General features: G+C 33.9%; 2 protein-coding genes across 4 annotated transcripts in view; both read right to left on the reverse strand.

Annotated features, from left to right (window-relative positions):
- Nucleotides 1-1,781: 1,781 nt before the first annotated feature.
- LOC125671193 (uncharacterized) lies at nucleotides 1,782-14,988 on the reverse strand. The gene is made up of 6 exons (XM_048906719.2): nucleotides 14,208-14,988; nucleotides 11,783-12,091; nucleotides 11,075-11,383; nucleotides 6,983-7,067; nucleotides 4,183-4,388; nucleotides 1,782-3,145 (listed from the first exon to the last, which is right to left on the reverse strand). The coding sequence occupies exons 1-6, from the start codon at nucleotides 14,401-14,403 to the stop codon at nucleotides 2,844-2,846; spliced, it is 1,407 nt and encodes a 468-aa protein (XP_048762676.2). The 5' UTR covers nucleotides 14,404-14,988; the 3' UTR covers nucleotides 1,782-2,843.
- Nucleotides 14,989-18,871: 3,883 nt separating this feature from the next.
- LOC125669948 (probable E3 ubiquitin-protein ligase HERC4) overlaps nucleotides 18,872-22,665 on the reverse strand; it is a 36,196-nt gene continuing 32,402 nt past the window's right edge. For all 3 annotated transcript variants that reach the window (XM_048904816.2, XM_056162185.1, XM_048904817.2), the window contains 4 exons: nucleotides 22,524-22,632; nucleotides 22,177-22,251; nucleotides 21,678-21,780; nucleotides 18,872-21,064 (listed from right to left, as the gene is read on the reverse strand). In XM_048904816.2, the coding sequence (XP_048760773.2) occupies nucleotides 20,856-21,064; nucleotides 21,678-21,780; nucleotides 22,177-22,251; nucleotides 22,524-22,632 (496 nt within the window). In that variant the 3' untranslated portion in view covers nucleotides 18,872-20,855. The remainder of the gene's footprint in view (nucleotides 21,065-21,677; nucleotides 21,781-22,176; nucleotides 22,252-22,523; nucleotides 22,633-22,665) is intronic.

Genomic DNA, 22,665 nt, shown 5'->3' on the forward strand with positions numbered 1-22,665 from the left:
AATTAATTATGATATCTACAATATCTTGTAAGTCATAAAACATACTTTTACTTTAAAATAATATCACAGTGAGACGAATCATATACATTACTATCACAGATATTTACATTATATAAGTCTCACTCACTGATCATTTATTCCAGGAATGTGGCAACAAAAGGAATTTTATGCAAAATTACAGATTTAACATTTAGTAAAGGAATTATAGAATAGATTAGCATTAGTAATAAATTATTAACTTACCATTCAAGAGGAAAAATGTCGGTCTATGTCTAATTGTCAAAATATGTCAGATCTACTGAAATCAACTCTCTTCTTCAAAAACTGAATAAAGACTGACCACAAAGAATAGAACTCTTGGAGGGAAAATCTCCAAGACCAATCCAATGACATAAGACAAACTAAAACACCAATGAAATTAAAAGACACAAGGGACATTTGGCCAAAATATAATTATATACCCCAGGCCATTGCACTGGGAAAGTGACCAAATTTATATGCTTGACTGCATGTTTAAATTACATTACCTTGCCTAAGCATTTTATTCAATGAACCGATTCTTTATACATATACCCATCATATTATACAATATACATGTATAATATGAGTCTGTCACATAAACACTCTAAATATCTAATTTTTTCTGTGTGGTACATGTATTATACGGCCAAATAAAAATGTATTATTCGTTCGGAAGATTAGCGATTTGTTCGGAAGAATTAGAAATTTGTTCGGAAGAAATAGAAATTCGTTGGAACGAAATAGCAATTTGTTCGGACGAATTAGCAAATTGTTCGGACAAATTAATAATTCGTTCAGACGAACAACCAATTTCTTCAGACGAAATACATGTAGAAATTCTTTCGGACGAATAGTAAATTTGTTCGGACATACATGTGTATTAGTAATTTGGTTGGACGATCTCTCTCTCTCTCTCTCTCTCTCTCTCTCTTCCAAAATGAAAGGGGTGCTATCCCTGAAATCTCCTTCACAATACTTTCATGTAGTATTATGTATGAGATGTACAATTAAGAGCATTATTGTTTGTCGATTGTGCTGTTAATTTACAAAGTTATACAAATGTTCATATCAAATGTCGTAACGACAGAGTGGCACACGGAAAAATCTTCATGTCTACTATAAAATATACCAACGTATAGGGCCCATAGAGCCATGGGGTTGACCCTCCACTTTTTTACATTATTCATTTTCACATGCAAACGGAGTTATTTTCCCATGTAAAATAAGATTGATTGACAGAATGGCTGCCACCCCACTCTTTTGCTGGTAGTGATGATTGGTGAATTTGTAATAATGAATAAACTGATGAAGGATAAACGGAGCGCCCCCCCCCCCCCCCCTTATGTTAAATTTCAATTTAGGAGTATGAAATTTGTCTGCGTACTGTTATAAATCTTTCAAAAATAATCATCCAGCAGTATGAATTGAATTGTTTTTGAAATAGGCAGTCGTAATGTATAATTTAAGTAGCGGCCGACAGTTAAATGCATATTAATTCTATACACTGGCACCCATCGGCTTCCGTAGATTTCAGGGATAGCACTCCTTTCATTTTCGAAGAGAGAGAGGAGCTGAATAACTGGCGGACGCCATATAAATCAAGTGACGACCGCCATATAAATGAAATGGCTGCCGTCAGATAATATGTGGAGGCCGCCAGTTTAATCAAGTGGTTAATACATGTAAGTATTTTTTTATTGGAATATCCTTAGACTGATCCCAGCAAGTGGCAGTTTAAAAATATAAGAAATCCACAGCCAGACATTTCAAAAGTTTTATTTTCAAACATTGTGCTGCATTTTGACAAACAGTATTTCAAAACAAAAGTTTTGTACAACCCATACATAATATAGCTACCACACAAGGATTGCACAGAGGGTTGTAGTACATAACCTAGCTACCACACAATGATTGTATAGAGGGATCCAGACATACTGATTAGGAAACAAATCACTGCATGAATTCAGAACATTTTAATTTTATGTACAATTTTACAATAGTGCTTAACTGGTATATAACAACAAATAATATAGCCTGCAACACGACAAAAGATCGGTGATGAAGCTTTTTTATCACAGAGTGTATGACTACATGGCACATTTGATATTTAATTAAGAACCTAGAAACAGCAGGCAGCATGTAACAAACTACCAAAATGTTTACAAGCATTTGTAATACAGTTTTCATAGCATAAGTGAAATGTAATATTAAATATTATATAACACAAAGAAGCCATAAACATACACATTTTTCTGAACACTGTATACATGGGAATTTTTGCATCTTCTAATCGTTTTTTACCAGACACATTGAAAAACAGTTTTGTCCAATTTCAAAATAGCCAAAAGTGGCCCATTGCTACTCCAAAACAAAATATAAATTATAATTTGTCCACAAATTTAAAACATCATGCCAGGTTCCTCTTTTGGGGGGAAATGACAGATACTCTAGTGCAAAACTATGCAAATTAATTAATTTCATACTTGTATTCCTTATTCAATATCACAATCCATAAGTGTTGGGATACACAGTGAAAGTCGTGAGTAATGCTAATATCAATAAAAACAACAAAAGTAAATATACTGCAAATATATACACCAGTATGGAAAGTTAGCTTAGATAATTCCAAAGCATTTATATAGAAGTGTGTGTGAGGTTTTGTGTTTGGAATGGACATATCTATAAAGCAAAACTCAAAACAGTCCAAATGAAAATACACTAACTGGAATAAAAATAAACATTTGTATAAAAATGATATCCAATGTAATATCAATATGTTTGATCAGAAGTCAAGTTCAACAATGAATGCTTCATTTCTGTTTTCATAACACTTCATTAGAGTCCTCTAGAGAACCATAGGACCTTGCTAAAGTCTGGTGATATTTAGCACGTCTGTGTCTCCTCACATATTCATTACGCTGAAACATGTCACTAATACTCCCTCGGATCATCTGGAATATCCGGAATCCTGTGGACTGAATCTCTGGATGGAAATCAAAATCTGCAACCTCTACGTCCTTTTTCTTCCTCAGCCGGACAATGTAGGCAGCCCCTGACAGTAAGACAACCATGCCCAGCATGCTGAAGACGATAGGTACGACCAAAGGGGAGGAGGTTCCCGATCCTGGAATACACCATTAACAAGAGTATCAGTAAATCTGATATATGCTCCCCGAACTGCATCAAACAAATGAACTACTTCATATGACGAATGACACAATGATAAATAATTCTTAAATAGAAGGTTTTTTGTACATGAAGTATATATTGAGTGATCTTGACCTTTACTAAATGACCTTGAATGTCATTTGCATTTGTGTGGCGAGATATGATCAGAAACTGTTGAAATAAGGGATTGATTGAATATTGTTGAACGTCACTCTGCAAAATTTAGGCCTATATGCTTGGTGCTTAAGGCCATTGAGCAGAGAGGGGTCTTTATTGTGCAACACCTGCTTTGACACGGGACCTCAGTTTTTGCGTTCTCATCCAAAGGACCATCCCATTTAGTCGCCTCTTACAACAAGCAAGGGGGTACTGAGGACCTATTCTAACCTGGATCCTCACGGGATAATGAAATTAGGGACTTTTACCTCATATAGGGTATATGAGTGACCTTGACCTTTCCGAAATGACCTTGAAAGACCTTTATCCAAAAGATCAATAATTGTTGAAATAATGTTGAAATGAAGATTTCTTTCATATACAAGGTATATGTTCTGAGTGACCTTGACCTTTACAAAATGACCTCATGTAACCTTTGTCTGAAAGTCATTTACCCGTTATTTATTTATGTGATATATGATCAATGCCTGTTCAAAAACTGTTGAAATGAGGAACTTTTTCATTACAAAAGGACATCTCCATATCAGTGAAAAATTCTCAAGTGGTATGTTAAAGGATATACAATCAATCAATCATTATAAAAGGTATATGTTCTAAGTGATCTTGACCTTTCCAAAATGACCTTGGTCCAAGTCCCATGTCCCAATTATGATTAATTTCTGATGAAAGGTTTTAGAAATTGGAACTTTTATATCAAATATTGTTGAAATAGGGAACATTTATAATGTTCTGAGTGACCCTGATCTTTCCAAAATGACCTTGTACAATGTACAGTCTTACTTCATGTCTCAATGTGTTAACTTTTTTATCATTTACCTCCTCCATTATAAACTACATTGATGCCACTGCGATGATTCACAGAGCTGACATCATTAGTAACCACAACATCTGCAATATACTGTCCTGGGGGCAAGACGACCCCTGGGGTGAGGAACCATCCACTGGACAGCGGCCCATCACATGACCTGTTGTGTGCAGTGTTGTTATCGAGATCCACTATCCTCCAGCAGATACGGACATCACTGTAATAGGTAACATTGACTGTAACAGGCCGATATAGAGCAATAACGAATGATATCACTATAAACAGTCACTGTAAAAGAGTGTTATATAGAGAATAATACATGCTAAAATCCATATCATATGTCGTATCAGCCCGAGTGGCCCCATATCAGTCCGAGGGCCAAAGGCCCGAAGGTTGATATGGGGCCTCAAGGGCTGATATGACATATGATATGGATTTTAGCATATAATATTCTATTTATCATATACTGCACATTTTTTATACTTATTGATAAATCTTGTATACTGTACATACAGTATAGTGTTTTTGAGAGGGGGGGGGGGGGGGGGGGGTAATCTGATACATGGGTTCAAGGGCTGATTTTACATTTAGGTACTATTCTTTTTATTCTTGTTAATTTATTGGATTTTAAAGATAGATTAAGAAATATTTGATACATTGCCTACCTTGATTTACTATGGTAAAAACTCTGATACACTGATTATTATGAGCGAATACGTAATTTCCAGCTTGATATGCACTTTTGCACGCCGGTCTGATATGTGATATGGGTTTTCGGACCAGTCATTGATATCAGCAATTGTGACGTCACCCGTATCACACAGTACAGAATCTGCATAATCATTACCAAGTATGTGATAAAGAGCAATTTCTAATTATATCACTGTAAACAGTGACTGTAATAGAGTGTTATAGAGCAATATCTAATGATATCACTGTAATTAAGTAACAGTGACTGTAATAGAGTGTTATAGAGCAATATCTAATGATATCACTGTAATTAAGTAACAGTGACTGTAATAGAGTGTTATAGAGCAATATCTAATGATATCACTGTAATTAAGTAACAGTGACTGTAATAGAGTGTTATAGAGCAATATCTAATGATATCACTGTAAACAGTGACTGTAACACGGCGTTATATAGCAATATCTAATGATATCACTGTAATTAAGTAACAGTGACTGTAATAGAGTGTTATAGAGCAATATCTAATGATATCACTGTAATTAAGTAACAGTGACTGTAATAGACTGTTATAGAGCAATATCTAATGATATCACTGTAAACAGTGACTGTAATAGAGTGTTATAGAGCAATATCTAATGATATCATTGTAATTAAGTAACAGTGACTGTAACAGGGTGTTCTAGAGCAATATCTAATGATATCACTGTAAACAGTGACTGTAATAGTGTTATAGAGCAATATCTAATGATATCATTGTAATTAAGTAACAGTGACTGTAATAGAGTGTTATAGAGCAATATCTACTGATATCACTGTAATTAGGTAACAGTGACTGTAATAGTGTTATAGAGCAATATCTAATGATATCACTGTAAGTAGGTAACAGTGACTGTAATAGGGTGTTATAGAGCAATATCTAATGATATGACTGTAATTAGGTAACAGTGACTGTAATAGAGTGTTATTGAGCAATATCTAATGATATCACTGTAATTAAGTAACAGTGACTGTAATAGAGTGTTATAGAGCAATATCTAATGATATGACTGTAATTAGGTAACAGTGACTGTAATAGAGTGTTATAGAGCAATATCTAATGATATCACTGTAAACAGTGACTGTAATAGAGTGTTATAGAGCAATATCTAATGATATCACTGTAAACAGTGACTAACAGGGCATTATAGAGCAATATCTAATGATATCACTGTAATTAGGTAAAAACAGTGACTGTAATAGAGTGTTATAGAGCAATATCTAATGATATCACTGTAATTAAGTAACAGTGACTGTAATAAAGTGTTATAGAGCAATATCTAATGATATCACTGTAAACAGTGACTGTAATAGTGTTATAGAGCAATATCTAATGATATCACTGTAAACAGTGACTGTAATAGTGTTATAGAGCAATATCTAATGATATCACTGTAAACAGTGACTGTAATAGTGTTATAGAGCAATATCTAATGATATCATTGTAAGTAGGTAACAGTGACTGTAATAGAGTGTTATAGAGCAATATCTAATATCACTGTAAACAGTGACTGTAACACGGCGTTATAGAGCAATATCTAATGATATCACTGTAATTAAGTGACTGTAATAGAGTGTTATAGAGCAATATCTAATGATATCACTGTAAACAGTGACTGTAATAGTGTTATAGAGCAATATCTAATGATATCACTGTAATTAAGTAACAGTGACTGTAATAGAGTGTTATAGAGCAATATCTAATGATATCACTGTAATTAAGTAACAGTGACTGTAATAGGGTGTTATAGAGCAATATCTAATGATAAATATCACTGTAAACAGTGACTCTAATAGAGCGTTATAGAGCAATATCTAATGATATCACTGTAAGTAGGTAACAGTGACTGTAACAGGGCGTTATAGAGCAATATTTAATGATATCACTGTAATTAAGTAACAGTGACTGTAATAGAGTGTTATAGAGCAATATCTAATGATATCACTGTAAACAGTGACTGTAACACGGCGTTATATAGCAATATCTAATGATATCATTGTAAACAATGACTGTAACAGGGCATTATAGAGTAATATCTAATGATAGATATCACTGTAAACAGTGTATAAAGATATTCTACTAACCTTCCATCAAAAGTGATGTTAAATTTAACAGGGTTGCCAGTAATAATCTTGGAATCAGACACAATGTTAACTTTCTGTACTTCATCTGCAAGTTTAAAATATTTACATTAATATTGTAATAACATTTTTTGCAAAACAAATGACACATCTTTCTTCAATAAATCACATCCCTTTGATTTCTATGTACAGTGATCAAAGTGAGTGGATCAGAAATTCTATTGTTATTTAGATTAATTGCTGTGCTTGGTCATAAAATGTATGTGGATAAAAGTGACCCCAGGTCAACTTCTGACGAATAGTCACGAAATTTTTGTTGAAATTTGATACCATCTATTCTATATATATATATATATTTACACAAATATAAATAAATGTAACGGTCAAATTCTAATAAGACAAAAATTTCGTTCAATGTCATTTTGAAGTCAAAGTCACCCCTTCCCGAGGTAGGAGATTAGATAAAATGGTACAGATGTATTATGTTGAATGTACCAGGTTTAATTTACACAAGGGAGTAACCAACATCATGAATTCCCTTTTACATTCCTAGTGGTCAGAAAATAAGTCAGAGTTTGTGACCCCAACATTGTAAATATACCTCAATACAGGACAATGTTAACCTGTAGCGCACTGCTTCATGATATACACATGGAAGGTCGACCAATCACTAAGTTATCTTTGTAGGTAATGATTATAAGCTTGATGAGAATACTGCATGTACGTGTATAGTTATTAGTTAGTGTTTGTTGTAAAGGGTCACAGTATTAAGATAACATTGTATTATTATGACAAAACCCTATAGAGCCCTGTCTATCTGATATTGACTGCACATTTCAGTGATTCACTTGCCATTCCTTGATAACATTAACTAGTATTGACTCTATATACAACACACAAATGCATACTAGTATGAAATAAAAAATATCATAAACAGATTGGTAACGACATGTTTCTTATATGTATACATGTATATACAAACAGCAGTGCAGAATAGAATCAATATTACAAAATAAATTCTAATAAGATGAATATTTGCAACTTTTCAAACATCAGCATATTATTTTCTCAGGTTTGATAACTTTTCTGAACTTTTAATGAGCATAAAACTCTAGTAAGTTTTATTTTCAGTTACACGAGGAGTGACAATATTTACATATAAAGTGTTATCAGCTGATCATAAACTAATGACCCAATAAAACCTTGGCGAGTGCCTAGTACAGACTGCATCTGATAACTAAAGTATGCTGGGGTGTAATATTGACATGTAGTACACACAAGTCAATACACTGTGATATACTGTACAAAGGATAAGCTATTCAGCCAATCAATCTCATGATAACATTTACTTAATGCAGTAAACATTAAATTTATCTATCAAATGAATATCTAAAGATACAGCATAAATAATTCACAGTCAGTGTTTTATTGTGGAAGGGGGGGGGATATGTCTTATGTTCAACAAGCTAAAGGTTTTATTTATGATAAAGGCCTATACAATCTATATGCTCGGCCTGATGCCTAATCCTGATTATGTTATACCTAATGATGTTTAAACTAAAGGTCCTATGCTTTTCCACAACTGTACAATGTCATGTGACCTTTCTGAGTAAACTACATGTCTATTCCATTTATATTGAAGTTGTCTGTAATGAACTATCTGTTCTATTGGAGTTGGAATAAATCCCCAGTAACATTATTTCTATAGTTCAGCATTGGTTATATTGAATTTGGATATAATCAACAATTCAGGTCAGTCCTTCAAATTTCAATATATCCCGAGTAGACTGTAGTATGTGTAAATGAAACCTAGCTAGGCTGCATTCAAGATCGTAGGGGCTAGCCTAGGGGCTATAGGTATGGTGGCTGATTTGTGCCATTTTACACTTTATCGTCTTTTTATTATTTCAAGGCAAAAAGACAACAAAACAATATTTAGAGACTTTCAGTCCCAAAGATAATGAAAAGACATCAAAATGATAATATTAGCTACTTTTTGCCTCAAAATAATGGAAAGACGACAAATTGTAAAATGTCACAAATCAGCCACCATACCTAGCCCCTAGGCTAGCTGATACAATCTTGAATGCAGTCCAGCAGAAAAGAAATGTCAGAATTAAAATGAACAAGTCAGCTTAGAGAGCATTGCAGAGAAAATCAATTTTTCACTGAATTATTCACAGTAGAATCTAAACAAAGGAAACACTTGTCACTCTATAACTGTAACATATAATATCAAGTAATCAAAAAATGACAGCTTCACTGATGTAACACACATATATAATATAATTAAAGCTCACAGGATAGTAATCAAAATGTGACTGCTTCCACTGGTCGATAAAAAAAAAAGTGAAAATACAACAGATTTTTTTTTTAAAACCCACAACTTTTACATGAAAATTCAAATATGTAGTAAAACTTCATTGACTGAATATGGTTTAGATGAATGAAACTATGAATGTTCTAAACATACTGATTGAAAGAATAATCACATTTTGGGATACTTATTAACTTACAAGAGAAGAAATCTTTATCAATAGAAGAGGGGAAAATTTTATTAATATTTTCCTGAGTGGTTGATACTGTATTACACTTAATGCTCAAGTCTCTCTGCTGTTAAATTTTCATTTTATTCTAGGAATTTGCTTTTTTCCATTTCTCTTTTATATAATGAAAAGGCGAAGAGAACAAACAGTGATCTATCCCATAAATCCTACAAGGAATAAAAAAAGAGTTGGGCAAACAGGGACCCCTGGATATACCAGATGTGGGTTTAGGTGCCTAGGAGGAGTAAACATTCCCTGTCGACCGGTCACACCCACCTTATATCCTAGTCAGGCAAATGTCAAGTTATAGGAAAAATTAAGTATCATGGAATGAAATCAGCAAACATAATTTCCTATCAATGAATTAACATAAAAAACTTCTAAATTTGTTTTGCAAAGAAGCACTAAATTCATAGTCATTTTTCAAAATTTTACTGAAAGAAAAACTTCATAACTAAACCAAGATATCTACAGCACAAACAGCACTATGGGTATTAAACCGAGATATCTGTAGTATAAACAGCACTATAGATATCAAACCAAGATATATACAGTATAAATACTATTATAGATATCAAATCAAGATATCTACAGCAAAAACACCACTATAGATATTAAACCAAGATATCTACAGTATAAACACCACTATAGATATCAAACCAAGACATCTACAGTATAAACACCACTATAGATATTAAACCAAGATATCTACAGTACAAACACCACTATAGATATTGAACCAAGATATCTACAGTACAAACACCACTATAGATATCAAACCAAGACATCTACAGCAAAAACACCACTATAGATATCAAACCAAGATATCTACAGTACAAACACCACTATAGATATTAAACCAAGACATCTTCAGTATAAACACCACTATAGATATCAAACCAAGATATCTACAGTACAAACACCACTATAGATATTGAACCAAGATATCTACAGTACAAACACCACTATAGATATCAAACCAAGATATCTACAGTACAAACACCACTATAGATATCAAACCAAGATATCTACAGTACAAACACCACTATAGATATCAAACCAAGATATCTACAGTACAAACACCACTATAGATATCAAACCAAGACATCTACAGTATAAACACCACTATAGATATTGAACCAAGATATCTACAGTACAAACACCACTATAGATATCAAACCAAGATATCTACAGTACAAACACCACTATATATATTAAACCAAGACATCTTCAGTATAAACACCACTATAGATATCAAACCAAGATATCTACAGTACAAACACCACTATCGATATTGAACCAAGACATCTACAGTATAAACACCACTATAGATATTGAACCAAGACATCTACAGCACAGACACCACTATAGACATGATAGATATATTAGGCAAGTTTGACTATACTACATGTAAATCTATCTTTTATTTTCAGTGTATGCTGGATTAGGCAGGTTTAACTGTACTCTCAGTTGTAAAAATCACATTTTTTTTCATTTACTTGTGTTTTTTATTTTCCCACTACTAATCCGAGAACTATGTTATACTAACCTTCTAAATAAATAGACCTGGACCAGTTCCCCTGTAGCTTGCCCTCTGTACCAAATGACTCCATGACCACCTGAACTTTCACCTGAATCATCCCTGTACTATTGTGGATGAAATCAAAGAAGTTGACATTTTCTTTGGTTTCTACACGCTGTCCGTCCACAAACAAATGAAACCAGTAGGGTGGGGCGGAGTGAAATTTGTCTGTCAAATTCACACTGTACTGTATCACTCTATTTGTCGAAAAAATGTCCAGACTCGTGCTGTTAAAGGTAAGGTTTTGATGGATGTGACTTCTCCCATTCAATGTTGCTTAAAAAGAAAACGTCATTTGCAGATGATTATAATGTGAAATACATGTATTTACTGCACTATTAAAGCGGCTATTTACGCTGGGGGTGAAGTACGCGTTTTTCCACGTCCAACATTATGCATGGGGGGAAAATACATGGTATCTGAATACAATATATTTAGAACTAAGCATGTGGGGGAAATTTACACACTAATTACGTGACTGCAAAATAGTATAAATTTCCCTCACACGTAAATAACCTTTTTTACAGTATATTACAACAGTTAAGTGTGTCTCTGTTACATAACAATACTTCAAGCTGCTGTTAATCCATTTTATATAAAACTTTATTTCCATATTTTATTCAGAATTGCCATTTAAAGTCAATGGGGAAATACTTTATCAATTGTTCATAGTACCTGTTAATTCAAACATGGTGTGGTTTTCTCCAATTATCACAAAATTTTCTTTGTGTCGTTTGTAGACACACACTTTCATTTTGTATTTGTTGGGCAAGATGAGTTCTGAATCGAAGATGTAAGACGATATATTGCTTCTGTAGTTGTTAGTTGTCTCCAGTTTCTCTGAATCGTCGGCATCGTTCATCCAGTGGTACAGGAAGTGCTTTTTGTCGATGTCTACTATCTCTGTATAAAGCTCGGCCAGAAAATCGATCTCCGATCCTATGACAGCAGGGCCAGTGTTTGACACGTACACTTTAAACTTCTCTGTAGAATTGAATATACTTTATAATTCTAAAATATATACATACATGAAAGGAATGCTTAATGAACAAATGCAATAATTTTGAGCCATAAAGACCAATCTGTCTTCGAAATTAGCCACTGGTAAAGATCAAGTTGAGTAAACCCGGAGTTGGGCTGGTAAAATTAGTACTGTCATATATACAAGACCATCAGGCCTGTGTTCTTCATCAATATTATTGACTCTCTGTTAAAATTATAATTGTGTTTCTATATTATACTAACACATGTACTAATTTTGACTGAAACCCTATAGGTAACTAAACTTAACATATTCCTTAACTCTCTCTTCAAAGTTCTTTTCAAAATTGAAACTAATACGGACTTTGTGTTTGGTTTAGACCAGCATAGTTCTCCCACTACTCTTTGGACTAGTACACAGTCCTGATACAGAGGCCAGTGCTCAAAAACGTTCATTAAGACTCAAACTCAGTCCATGGGAATGGGAGGAAACCTTTCTTGCGCTAACTAATGTTTAAAGTTGGTACAAGTGTCTCTGTAATTTAAATGGTACATCACTAGCAGAGATTATGGGAGGGCGGTAATGCAATTCGTTTCCCTTTTTGTTGAGTAACATGTAACCAAACCAGTCAAATTGTCTGAACAGTCACAGGTATTTATTTAATCATTCTTTTGCGACATGAATCAACCTCTCAAAGGTCTGTAACAGGAAGGAGGAAATCTATGACAGACCACACAGGGATATAATTCCATGCCCTTTGAGTCACTTATCAGGTGCTCTACCAACAGCCTAGCAACAAGAATGTCATCTCACTCCCAGTAATCTTCATTCCATCTTAACAGGTGCTCTACCAACGAATGTTATACCTAGCAATAGGAATGAAAGCCATCTCACTGCCAGTACCTCTGTGTTCCAACTACACTCGTTTAAACCTTAACGCCAATAGACCAGACTGGGACCCCTGAATCTCTAGCCAGGTGCTCTTGGACAATACCAACTGAGCTATCTGGTATGGACAATCAAACAAGAAGGGTCTACAGTATACCAATTCTAATTCCCTGACTTTAAATGTCCTCACTCCTTGAAGACATACCAGAGCTCTGTCATACCAAATGTATGTAAAGGCCTTTCATTTGGTATGGAGACTTGTGACCTAGCAACCCGTCACTGACCTTGGACTTTGACCTATTTTTCAGAAATTTTAATTTTGGCTATATCTATTGAACCAAGAGGGATAGGGCATTGATATTTCATGCATATATTTCACATGACCAAGCCTTTAATTTGGTTTCAAAAACTTTTACCTAGTGACCTTGACCTTTTAACAAGATTCAAAGAATCACAGACCAGGATTTAATTAAACTCATTCCCCTGAATCCCTCATCAAGTGATCTGACATCTGGTGTTATATCTGACAATCAGCAATTAAACCTATGTCTAATTGCCACATTTTCTCCTCCTTGTCATGCTAATTAATCAATTACTATCTCAACATAATTTACATTTCCAACATTTTTGCCTTCAATATCTTTACCAAAAAAGAAATGTAATATGACCATTTTAACCAGTATTTGTACTGGTCAGTTAGAAAATAAAGTGTCATTTAAAACTGGGAAAATACCTACAGTTTGTTTATAATACAAATGTCAAAACACTTGATTGCTACACACAAAAATTGGATGCATGGGTTGATATATATTTTTGGCTTATTCTGGTTGTACAACTATTACATACCTACAATATTAGGAACTTGTATATATGTTATATGATGTTTGAAAATCGTTATATTTCCCCTCCCTTACTTACCTGTACACCTCTATTACAAACTTCCCCCACTGTTGTTTATAGCTATTGGGAGATATGAGAAATTAAATGAACAATTACATGTACCCTGTAGCAAGTGGTCTTATATACTCACAGGGGTTTGACACAATCTTCAAGCAAGCTTACAAACTTGTGTATATAGTAGAATAGGAGTATTAGTAGTACTCCTATTATTTTGCTAAGATTGTGTTAAAACCCTGTGACACTGCTTCTATATTGTCATTATTATAGTGACAAGTTCCTGCTTCTGTGGGTTAATATATCGATCTTAGGTGTGAATATGCACGAGTTTACCTTTGTATTTTTCTGTAACATTGTTGGATAAAAGGTTGCTCAACTCCTTAGAAGGCTTTTCTTTTACATGTGTATCTTCCGAGTCCAGATCTCTTACAAATAAAAGTGGCTCACATTTTCTTAGTCTTGCAACACACCGCACACTCATAAACAGCAACAAGTTAAACACAACCACAACACTCGTGTACAAGTACATTGTTTACAGCTCCGGTCTACTGTCCAGTCACTTCATAAATTCAACCATTTTCACTTTCTTGCGAGCTGGCATTATATCAACACAAAGTTTACATCCTCGTGTCCATATCGTTTACATGTTGTCACAGTTGTGTCACAGTAAGCAAGTCACATGCTCATAAACGTTGCTGCATTGATCAAAGTCCACTCGTGGACTATATACACCGTTAAATACTGGCGATAGGGCCTATTCATTATTCAATCTGTTTAAAGCATTTTCATATTTTGCCAGACATAGTTATGAATTATTGAATCAGAAGGTCCAGACCTTATAACAAATTCACAAGATTACAATCTATCTACTTCCGTCTGTCGATTTAATCCCAGTTTAATTCGACTCCATAACATTTTGGTCTAGGCACATATATGGACCTATAATTTTGTGTTACAGACAAAACTTGTTCCTGTGGTCTAGGATATACACGGGTGTCCGAGATTTTATTAGCAAGTTGCAAATAAAGCCTCCGGTATTTTTTAATCACAGCAATTTCTTTTAAAATTCGAAGCTGGAAAAAAATCGCGTTATATAACGCGAATTAGTTAACGCGATTTTTTTTGTAGCTGTGATAATGCATTCAATGATAATGATTTCATTGGGCTTTTACCGTACACAGTGATTTTTTAAGGCCCATTTTGGGTCAAAATTTTGGTCCTTTTCTCTCTTAAAAAAACGTATTTGAAAAAAATAAACATTCGATGTGGATAATATATATAAGACTTAACAAAGATTTGGATAGAATAGTTATAACAATTTTAGAAGGTTAAAGAAAATTAGATGTGTAAAATAAAGATATTATTATGTTTGATATGAATTAAAAACTTATTTACGATAAAATTGATTTTTCCCAATTTGACTGAAATGTCGACAATTTTTCCCTATTCGAAAGCCACAGGACTATGGAGCGCCAAATTAACATAAACTCAAATATGTATCTTCAGTTCTGAATTATTGCGCGCATTAATTGAATTGATGCTAGCATTAATTCTTCAGCTGAATTGATGCGCACTTTAAATGAATTAATGATTTCTTCAAATGAATTAATGGTATCAACAATTGAATTGATGCGCGCTACACCGGTTTCGAGATACACCCGAGTTATTTGGGAAGGTGTAAACGCCGGAATGAGAGTATTGACAAATAATTAAAATCACAATATCTCCACTAATACTTAATATATTTTCATTCGGTAAAGTTTCCGCACATCTGTGAAACCAGGGTTATTCGAATATGTAAACATATTGGAAATAAATTAATGAGGTATATTGAAAAACCTTGCCGGAATGGACCGAACTCGAAAAAAATACTAATCTAAACTGATGGAATAGACTCGTTTAACTGGCAATATCTCCTAAAATACTTTGAGTATTTTCATTCGGTAAAGTTTCCGCACATCTGTGAAACCAGGGCTATTAGAATATATAAAAATATTGCAAATAAATTAATGAGGTATATTAAAAAACCTTGCCGGAATGGACCGAGCTCGAAAAAAAATTCTAATCTAAACTGATGGAATAGACTCGTTTAACTGGCAATATCTCCTAAAATACTTTGAGTATTTTCATTCGGTAAAGTTTCCGCACATCTGTGAAACCAGGGCTATTAGAATATATAAAAATATTGCAAATAAATTAATGAGGTATATTAAAAAACCTTGCCGGAATGGACCGAGCTCGAAAAAAAATTCTAATCTAAACTGATGGAATAGACTCGTTTAACTGGCAATATCTCCTAAAATACTTTGAGTATTTTCATTCGGCAAAGTTTCCATCCATCTACAGATCCATACCGTTTAGAGGATATAAAACTGTTGGGGATAGATTATAGATAAATATAGGAAAATTCTGCCGGAATGAAGAAAGGTGTGCAAATTTTAACAAGAAATGTGAGCACTCCTTCTTGTGTAAACTACAATATCTCTTTTGTATTTGAATATTTTTTCATTCGGGAAATTTTCCATTCATCTATGCTACTACAGCTATCAGAATATATATAGTTTCATAGGCCAGGATAACACGGCTAGTCTTAACGTTCCCCAAAACTCAAAAGGTGTTAAAAACAAGGTGTACAGGGACTGAGATAATTACCATATAAAACAACACGAAATCAACAGAAACATTTTTTATTCAGTAAGTTTCTCATACACTCTTAGATCACGATACACAAACTAAGTAAGTTATAAGTATTTAGGGAGTAATTAAATATATTGAATTCGTATCATATCACGTTATTTCGTTGGTCATAAGTACCATATCTAAGACATTACTTGCAAATATGACATTGTTTTTATGTTTCCACTTTAGTAAAACATTTCTTTCGATAGTATATTGTATTTCCCACATTTACATATTAAAAGAGAAGCCGCTTTTGATACATTTCGTCATCTTCCTCGCTGACTGTAGGTCCACTCTGTCCCACTTCGTCATTCAAAGTTTCACTAAATGCACCTCCTACACAGAAGAGTTCGTATCTCGAAACTGGCGTATTGAAGAGAGCAATAATTGATATAATGCGCGCATTAAATCAATTGATGAGAGCAATAATTGAATTGATGCGCGCATTAATTCATTTGATGAGAGCTATAATTCTTTTAGAGAGAGCAACTATATAATTAAAGATATCTTCAATTCAACATAAATGATCCCTTTAATTGAATTGTTGCTCTCTTTAAAAGAATTGATGCGCGCATTAATTCCTTATACAAAAGCATTGTAAATAATTAAAGATATCTTCAATCGAATTAAAGAGATCATCAAATTATTTATACTGAGCTCTAAATTAATTATTGCGAGCAATATTTCTACGAAATTGATGCTCTCATCAATTGAATTGAAGAGAGCAATAATTGAATTAATGCTCGCATCAAATCTATTATTGCTTTCATTAATTCAATTGATGCTCTCATCAATTGAATTGAAGAGACCAATAATTGAATTAATGCTCGCATCAAATCTATTATTGCTTTCATTAATTCAATTGATGCTCTCATCAATTGAATTGAAGAGACCAATAATTGAATTAATGCGCGCATTAAATCAATTATTGCTCTCATTAATTCAATTGATGCGCGCATTAACTCAATTGATGAGAGCAATAATTGAATTGAAGTGCGCATTAATTCAGGCATTTGATGAGAGCAATAATTGATTTAATGCGCGCATTAATTCAATTAAAGAGAGCAATACTTGAATTGATGATATCTTCAAATAATTGAAGATATCTTCAATTATTTGAGTTTATGGCGCTCCATACAGGACCCATGTAGAAAAATCACTGATACAATTCACAATCTGTTGTACTCAGTGATACAGTACAGTTCACAATCTGTTGTACTCAGTGAACTTGATACAGTACAGTTCACAATCTGTTGTACTCAGTAATATGATACAGTTCACAATCTGTTGTACTCAGTGATACAGTACAGTTCACAATCTGTTGTACTCAGTGATACAGAACAGTTCACAATCTGTTGTACTCAGTGATACAGTACAGTTCACAATCTGTTGTACTCAGTGATACAGTACAGTTCACAATCTGTTGTACTCAGTGATACAGTACAGTTCACAATCTGTTGTACTCAGTGATACAGTACAGTTCACAATCTGTTGTACTCAGTGATACGGTACAGTTCACAATCTGTTGTACTCAGTGATACGGTACAGTTCACAATCTGTTGTACTCAGTGATACGGTACAGTTCACAATCTGTTGTACTCAGTGATACGGTACAGTTCACAATCTGTTGTACTCAGTGATACGGTACAGTTCACAATCTGTTGTACTCAGTGATACGGTACAGTTCACAATCTGTTGTACTCAGTGATACGGTACAGTTCACAATCTGTTGTACTCAGTGATACAGAACAGTTCACAATCTGTTGTACTCAGTGATACGGTACAGTTCACAATCTGTTGTACTCAGTGATACGGTACAGTTCACAATCTGTTGTACTCAGTGATACAGAACAGTTCACAATCTGTTGTACTCAGTGATACAGTACAGTTCACAATCTGTTGTACTCAGTGATACAGTACAGTTCACAATCTGTTGTACTCAGTGATGCAGTACAGTTCACAATCTGTTGTACTCAGTGATGCAGTACAGTTCACAATCTGTTGTACTCAGTGATACAGTACAGTTCACAATCTGTTGTACTCAGTGATACAGTACAGTTCACAATCTGTTGTACTCAGTGATACAGTACAGTTCACAATCTGTTGTACTCAGTGATACAGTACAGTTCACAATCTGTTGTACTCAGTGATACAGTACAGTTCACAATCTGTTGTACTCAGTGAGCTTGATGCAGTACACAATTCACAGCCTGCTGATCAGTAGAATTTATAATCTGACACCCCATTCTCCTCCCATTCCATTTACACTATATACACTTTGCCTCCATAACACAAATTCCAAAATTTGAAAATAAAAATACAAATTTAATGATATTTTATTTACTTCATGTTTATTAGGAAAAAATAAATTCCACAAAAATGTACTCTAGTCACTTTGAAATTCAATACATGGTCAAGTTTTATAATTTTCTGCTGTAAGAAAACTTTAACACATGCATATGTTTGAATATCACTACAGAGGTATTTACACCCTGTTTAATATCAACCTCCATTTATAGAGAGAAAGCATGGTTAATCAACATCACTTCATCAAATTGCATACAAGTTTCAAAAGAACAGTTAATGAAAGTAAATCATTTATTTTCCGCTAAGACTTGTGACTTGTTTTAATCTTAGCCCAACTAGAATTGTCCTTTCGATACTAATACCCCCCGCGGGGTGCACTATATAATGGATAAAAATAGACTTCCTCAGATCAATGAAATGGTCATCTAGTATATTATTATCTTTTTATTATTGAAAATGTTGCTTTAAAAAAATTCAATGAATCAATCAAATATTAAAATATTTCAGGTGATGCTCAATATAAACACTTACCAATAAATAGGATTTTCAGAGAATTCATTTGTTTATTATCATTTCTCTTAATTTGGTACATGGTTTGAAAATTGCTAGAGTACCCCTTCCCCCCGTTATCTCGAACCCAATGGGACCAAGAAATTATCCAAGGATTCAACATATCAAGGGTAAAATACTTAAAGAATAAGTGGTTGGGACTTCTGAATCACTTCGACATATCCATGGTATTTGAGGTATCAGTGTTCTAGATATCGAAGTTCAACTGTATCAGGGTACCACAAGTACACAACCAGTATCAAGTGTAAACTAAATTATCCTGTAGAGACTGATGAAACTTGTAAAGTATAGTGACAACCATGTGTTAAAAGTGCTTTTGATATGTTACAATACACGTCAGCCAATAGCTGTTCTAAGGAAATTGTTACAGTGAAACCTGCCTAATCAAAACACACTCAGAATTAGACCAATAAAAAATCCTGCCTAATTCAGACATACTCGGAATTAGACCAATCAAAAATCCTGCCAAATTCAGACATACTCAGAATCAGACCAATCAAACCTGCCTAATCCAGACACTCAGAATCAGACCAATCAAAACCTGTCTAATCCAAACACACTCAGAATCAGACCAATCAAAACCTGTCTAATACAGACACAATCAGAATTGGATCAATCTTCAGAGTAGATAACATCCAAAATAAAGAAGGGATTTTATTTGTCTTTTATAAATAGAATTCAAAGTTCTGTGCCAAAATATGTGAGTAGTTTACACAACATTTTGAATTATAAAACATCCACTTTAGGCAAGTTTCACTGTAATGAAATAAATAACTTAGAGAATACATGTACAGTACGGGTAATCATAAAAACAGAGAAATGGGTCATAAAATTTGAAAGTGCAAATATTGCTTAAGACTTGCGTTATGAACAGCAATCAAAGTCCAACCATCACAGACATACCAAACAACCTTCTCATAACTTTCCTGTGAATAAGCTCGCTATTAAATAGAGCTCTTCTCTCCTGTAAAGAAGCTTGCTAAAATGAGCTTTTCTGTCCAGTAAGTAAGCTTGCTAATACAAGCTCTTCTGTCCTGTAAAGAAGCTTGCTACAATGAGCTCTTCTCTCCTAAGGAGAGAACACAAGTACAATTGATAAACAAATGTTACAACAAAATCCAATGTAACAGGAAAATCACAATGCTGTTCATATTTTCAGTACATAATACTTGATACATATAATTGCAGCAATACTATTCATTTAAAAAACAGGTAGGCTGTTTATAAAATTTTCCACAACAAGGTAAATCCCCATGTACGCATTTCAGATCAGGAACACAAAGAGAATGTGAAAACCACCAGAAAGAAGAATTTGCATAACGCGGGTCGAGGGCTCCAATATTTCACAAGTAATGCATTGTCACTGGACCCCAAAACCATGCACTGAATTCCTCATTCCCAGATCCAGATCTCTCCATCTAGAACCTACACTATGCCAAATCCTTCCGTCTGCTCTATGGCCAAACACAGTTTTTCCTTCATGGTCTGGAGGTCCTGATATTTAGGGAGGTCTAAAAGATTGAAACACGTGTGGGCCACCGGGAGGTAGTTATTCCCACCATGAGTGGGCTGGATGATCATTTTGACAGCTTTCATTCCCAAAATAGGGATCCGGTCACTTCCAGTCAGAAACACTGAAAAAGACAGCATATACAATCACTACAATCCTCAGCTTATGGGAGAGGTTTTCTAAGTTGCTAGAACCACAGGAGTCTGAAGTTTTATCAATCAAAATAAAATAAAAATTCACCAAATTTTTTTATCCAATCCAGAAAAGCATTATCCACCATCTTTAATAGAAGATGGTGGATAATTTTCTTTTTCAGATTGGATAAATTTTCCATTGATTTTTATTTCAATTCAATTGATAAAACTACAGACTCTTGTGCTAGAACTTGTAACAAATCCCTTTGTATATTTGTACAATAACATATGTTCAAATCAAAATCTTAGCTGCTATGTTTAAAACAATTTTAGACTTCTCATTTCATTTTTTGTTATAATCCACCAGCAGATCAACATTCTTCATATATTCAATATTGATACACTGTCTGCTTACTTGCTGAATTACAAAAAAGAGTTCTCCAAACTTTGGCTAACTTACATGTATATAGGAACCTTTTTTGAGTTGTATGACAAACTTACATTGGAACGTTTTTTGAGTTGTATAGGTACCATTTTTTTTAGCTGTATGAGAAACCTATATGTACATAGGGACCTTTTTTTAAAGTTGTATGACTAACTTACATAGAAACCTCTTTTTGAGCTGTATGGGTAATTCGTGGAAGACCTCCCAGAAATGTCGGATAGTTGGATGTTGTCTGTAATATTCTCCTTTATATTCTGCATTCTGTCAATTGAAATCAAATTATTCTGACTCAATCAATTACATTTTGTATTAGTGTGTTCCTATTATTTGTGCAAAAAATATCAAACACACAAAATACTATTTAACAGAGAGGGAGAACTTGTAAAAGACCACACCAGACTCCATGACTATACTCGAGTCAAATTCTGAAACTGATCGAATTCATGAAATATTGACATTTAATAAAATTTATTTCGAGATTATATTTCAGATTCTATTCAATATGTTAATAAAGTATTTGTGTGATTTTCACAAGTCATAGGTAAATACAGAATCTTATTTTTGACTTAGGTCTGTTCTCAGGAGTACCGGTACTGATCCCCAGTGCCCTGCATTCTAAACAATTTCTTATTTTTATTGTCATGGTAAACATCATACCGCTTCAAATTCATGGAAATCATAGTTCTCATTCCCTATAACCATGGTCTGTAGTTCTTGTGGATGAAACAGTTCCTGAAATCATACAATAAAAGTTATAAAGAGACCAGGTAACCCCCCCCCCCCTTTCTTATATTTATGATAAAGTTGAGCACATGTACATGTATCTTAAACATCAATATCTCGGTTACCATGGATATGTCAAAGTTTGTAGGAAGTCCAAACTACATTCTCTTTCTATAGTTCAAAGTCAATTTCTCGTACATCTAGATCTTTTTTATGAGACCTCTCTTGAGCTCAGGATAAATAGGTTTGACTGTACTTGCAGTAAATTCCCACAAACTCACCAGGACTCTTCCACCACAGACTTTGTGGAATCCATTACTGAATTCTCTGAAATGATCCTCTACCGACTTGTTGAAGATATAGTCCACATAGGCATCAATGTACTCCTGTCTATAAATAGTCAAATCCCAATAATATCAAATC

Source organism: Ostrea edulis, chromosome 4 (assembly GCF_947568905.1).
Source record: "Ostrea edulis chromosome 4, xbOstEdul1.1, whole genome shotgun sequence".
In the NCBI taxonomy this organism is placed as follows: Eukaryota; Metazoa; Mollusca; class Bivalvia; order Ostreida; family Ostreidae; genus Ostrea; species Ostrea edulis.

Bases quoted from the DNA above. Each gene is read 5' to 3' on its own strand.
- LOC125671193 (XM_048906719.2), bottom strand. From the start codon at position 14,403: ATGTACTTGTACACGAGTGTTGTGGTTGTGTTTAACTTGTTGCTGTTT. The intron at 11,384-11,782 runs GTACTATGAACA...TTTCTTTTTAAG, and splicing joins CACCATGTTTGAATTAACAG to CAACATTGAATGGGAGAAGT. The intron at 3,146-4,182 runs GTAAATGATAAA...GGTGTATTCCAG, and splicing joins TGTAGTTTATAATGGAGGAG to GATCGGGAACCTCCTCCCCT.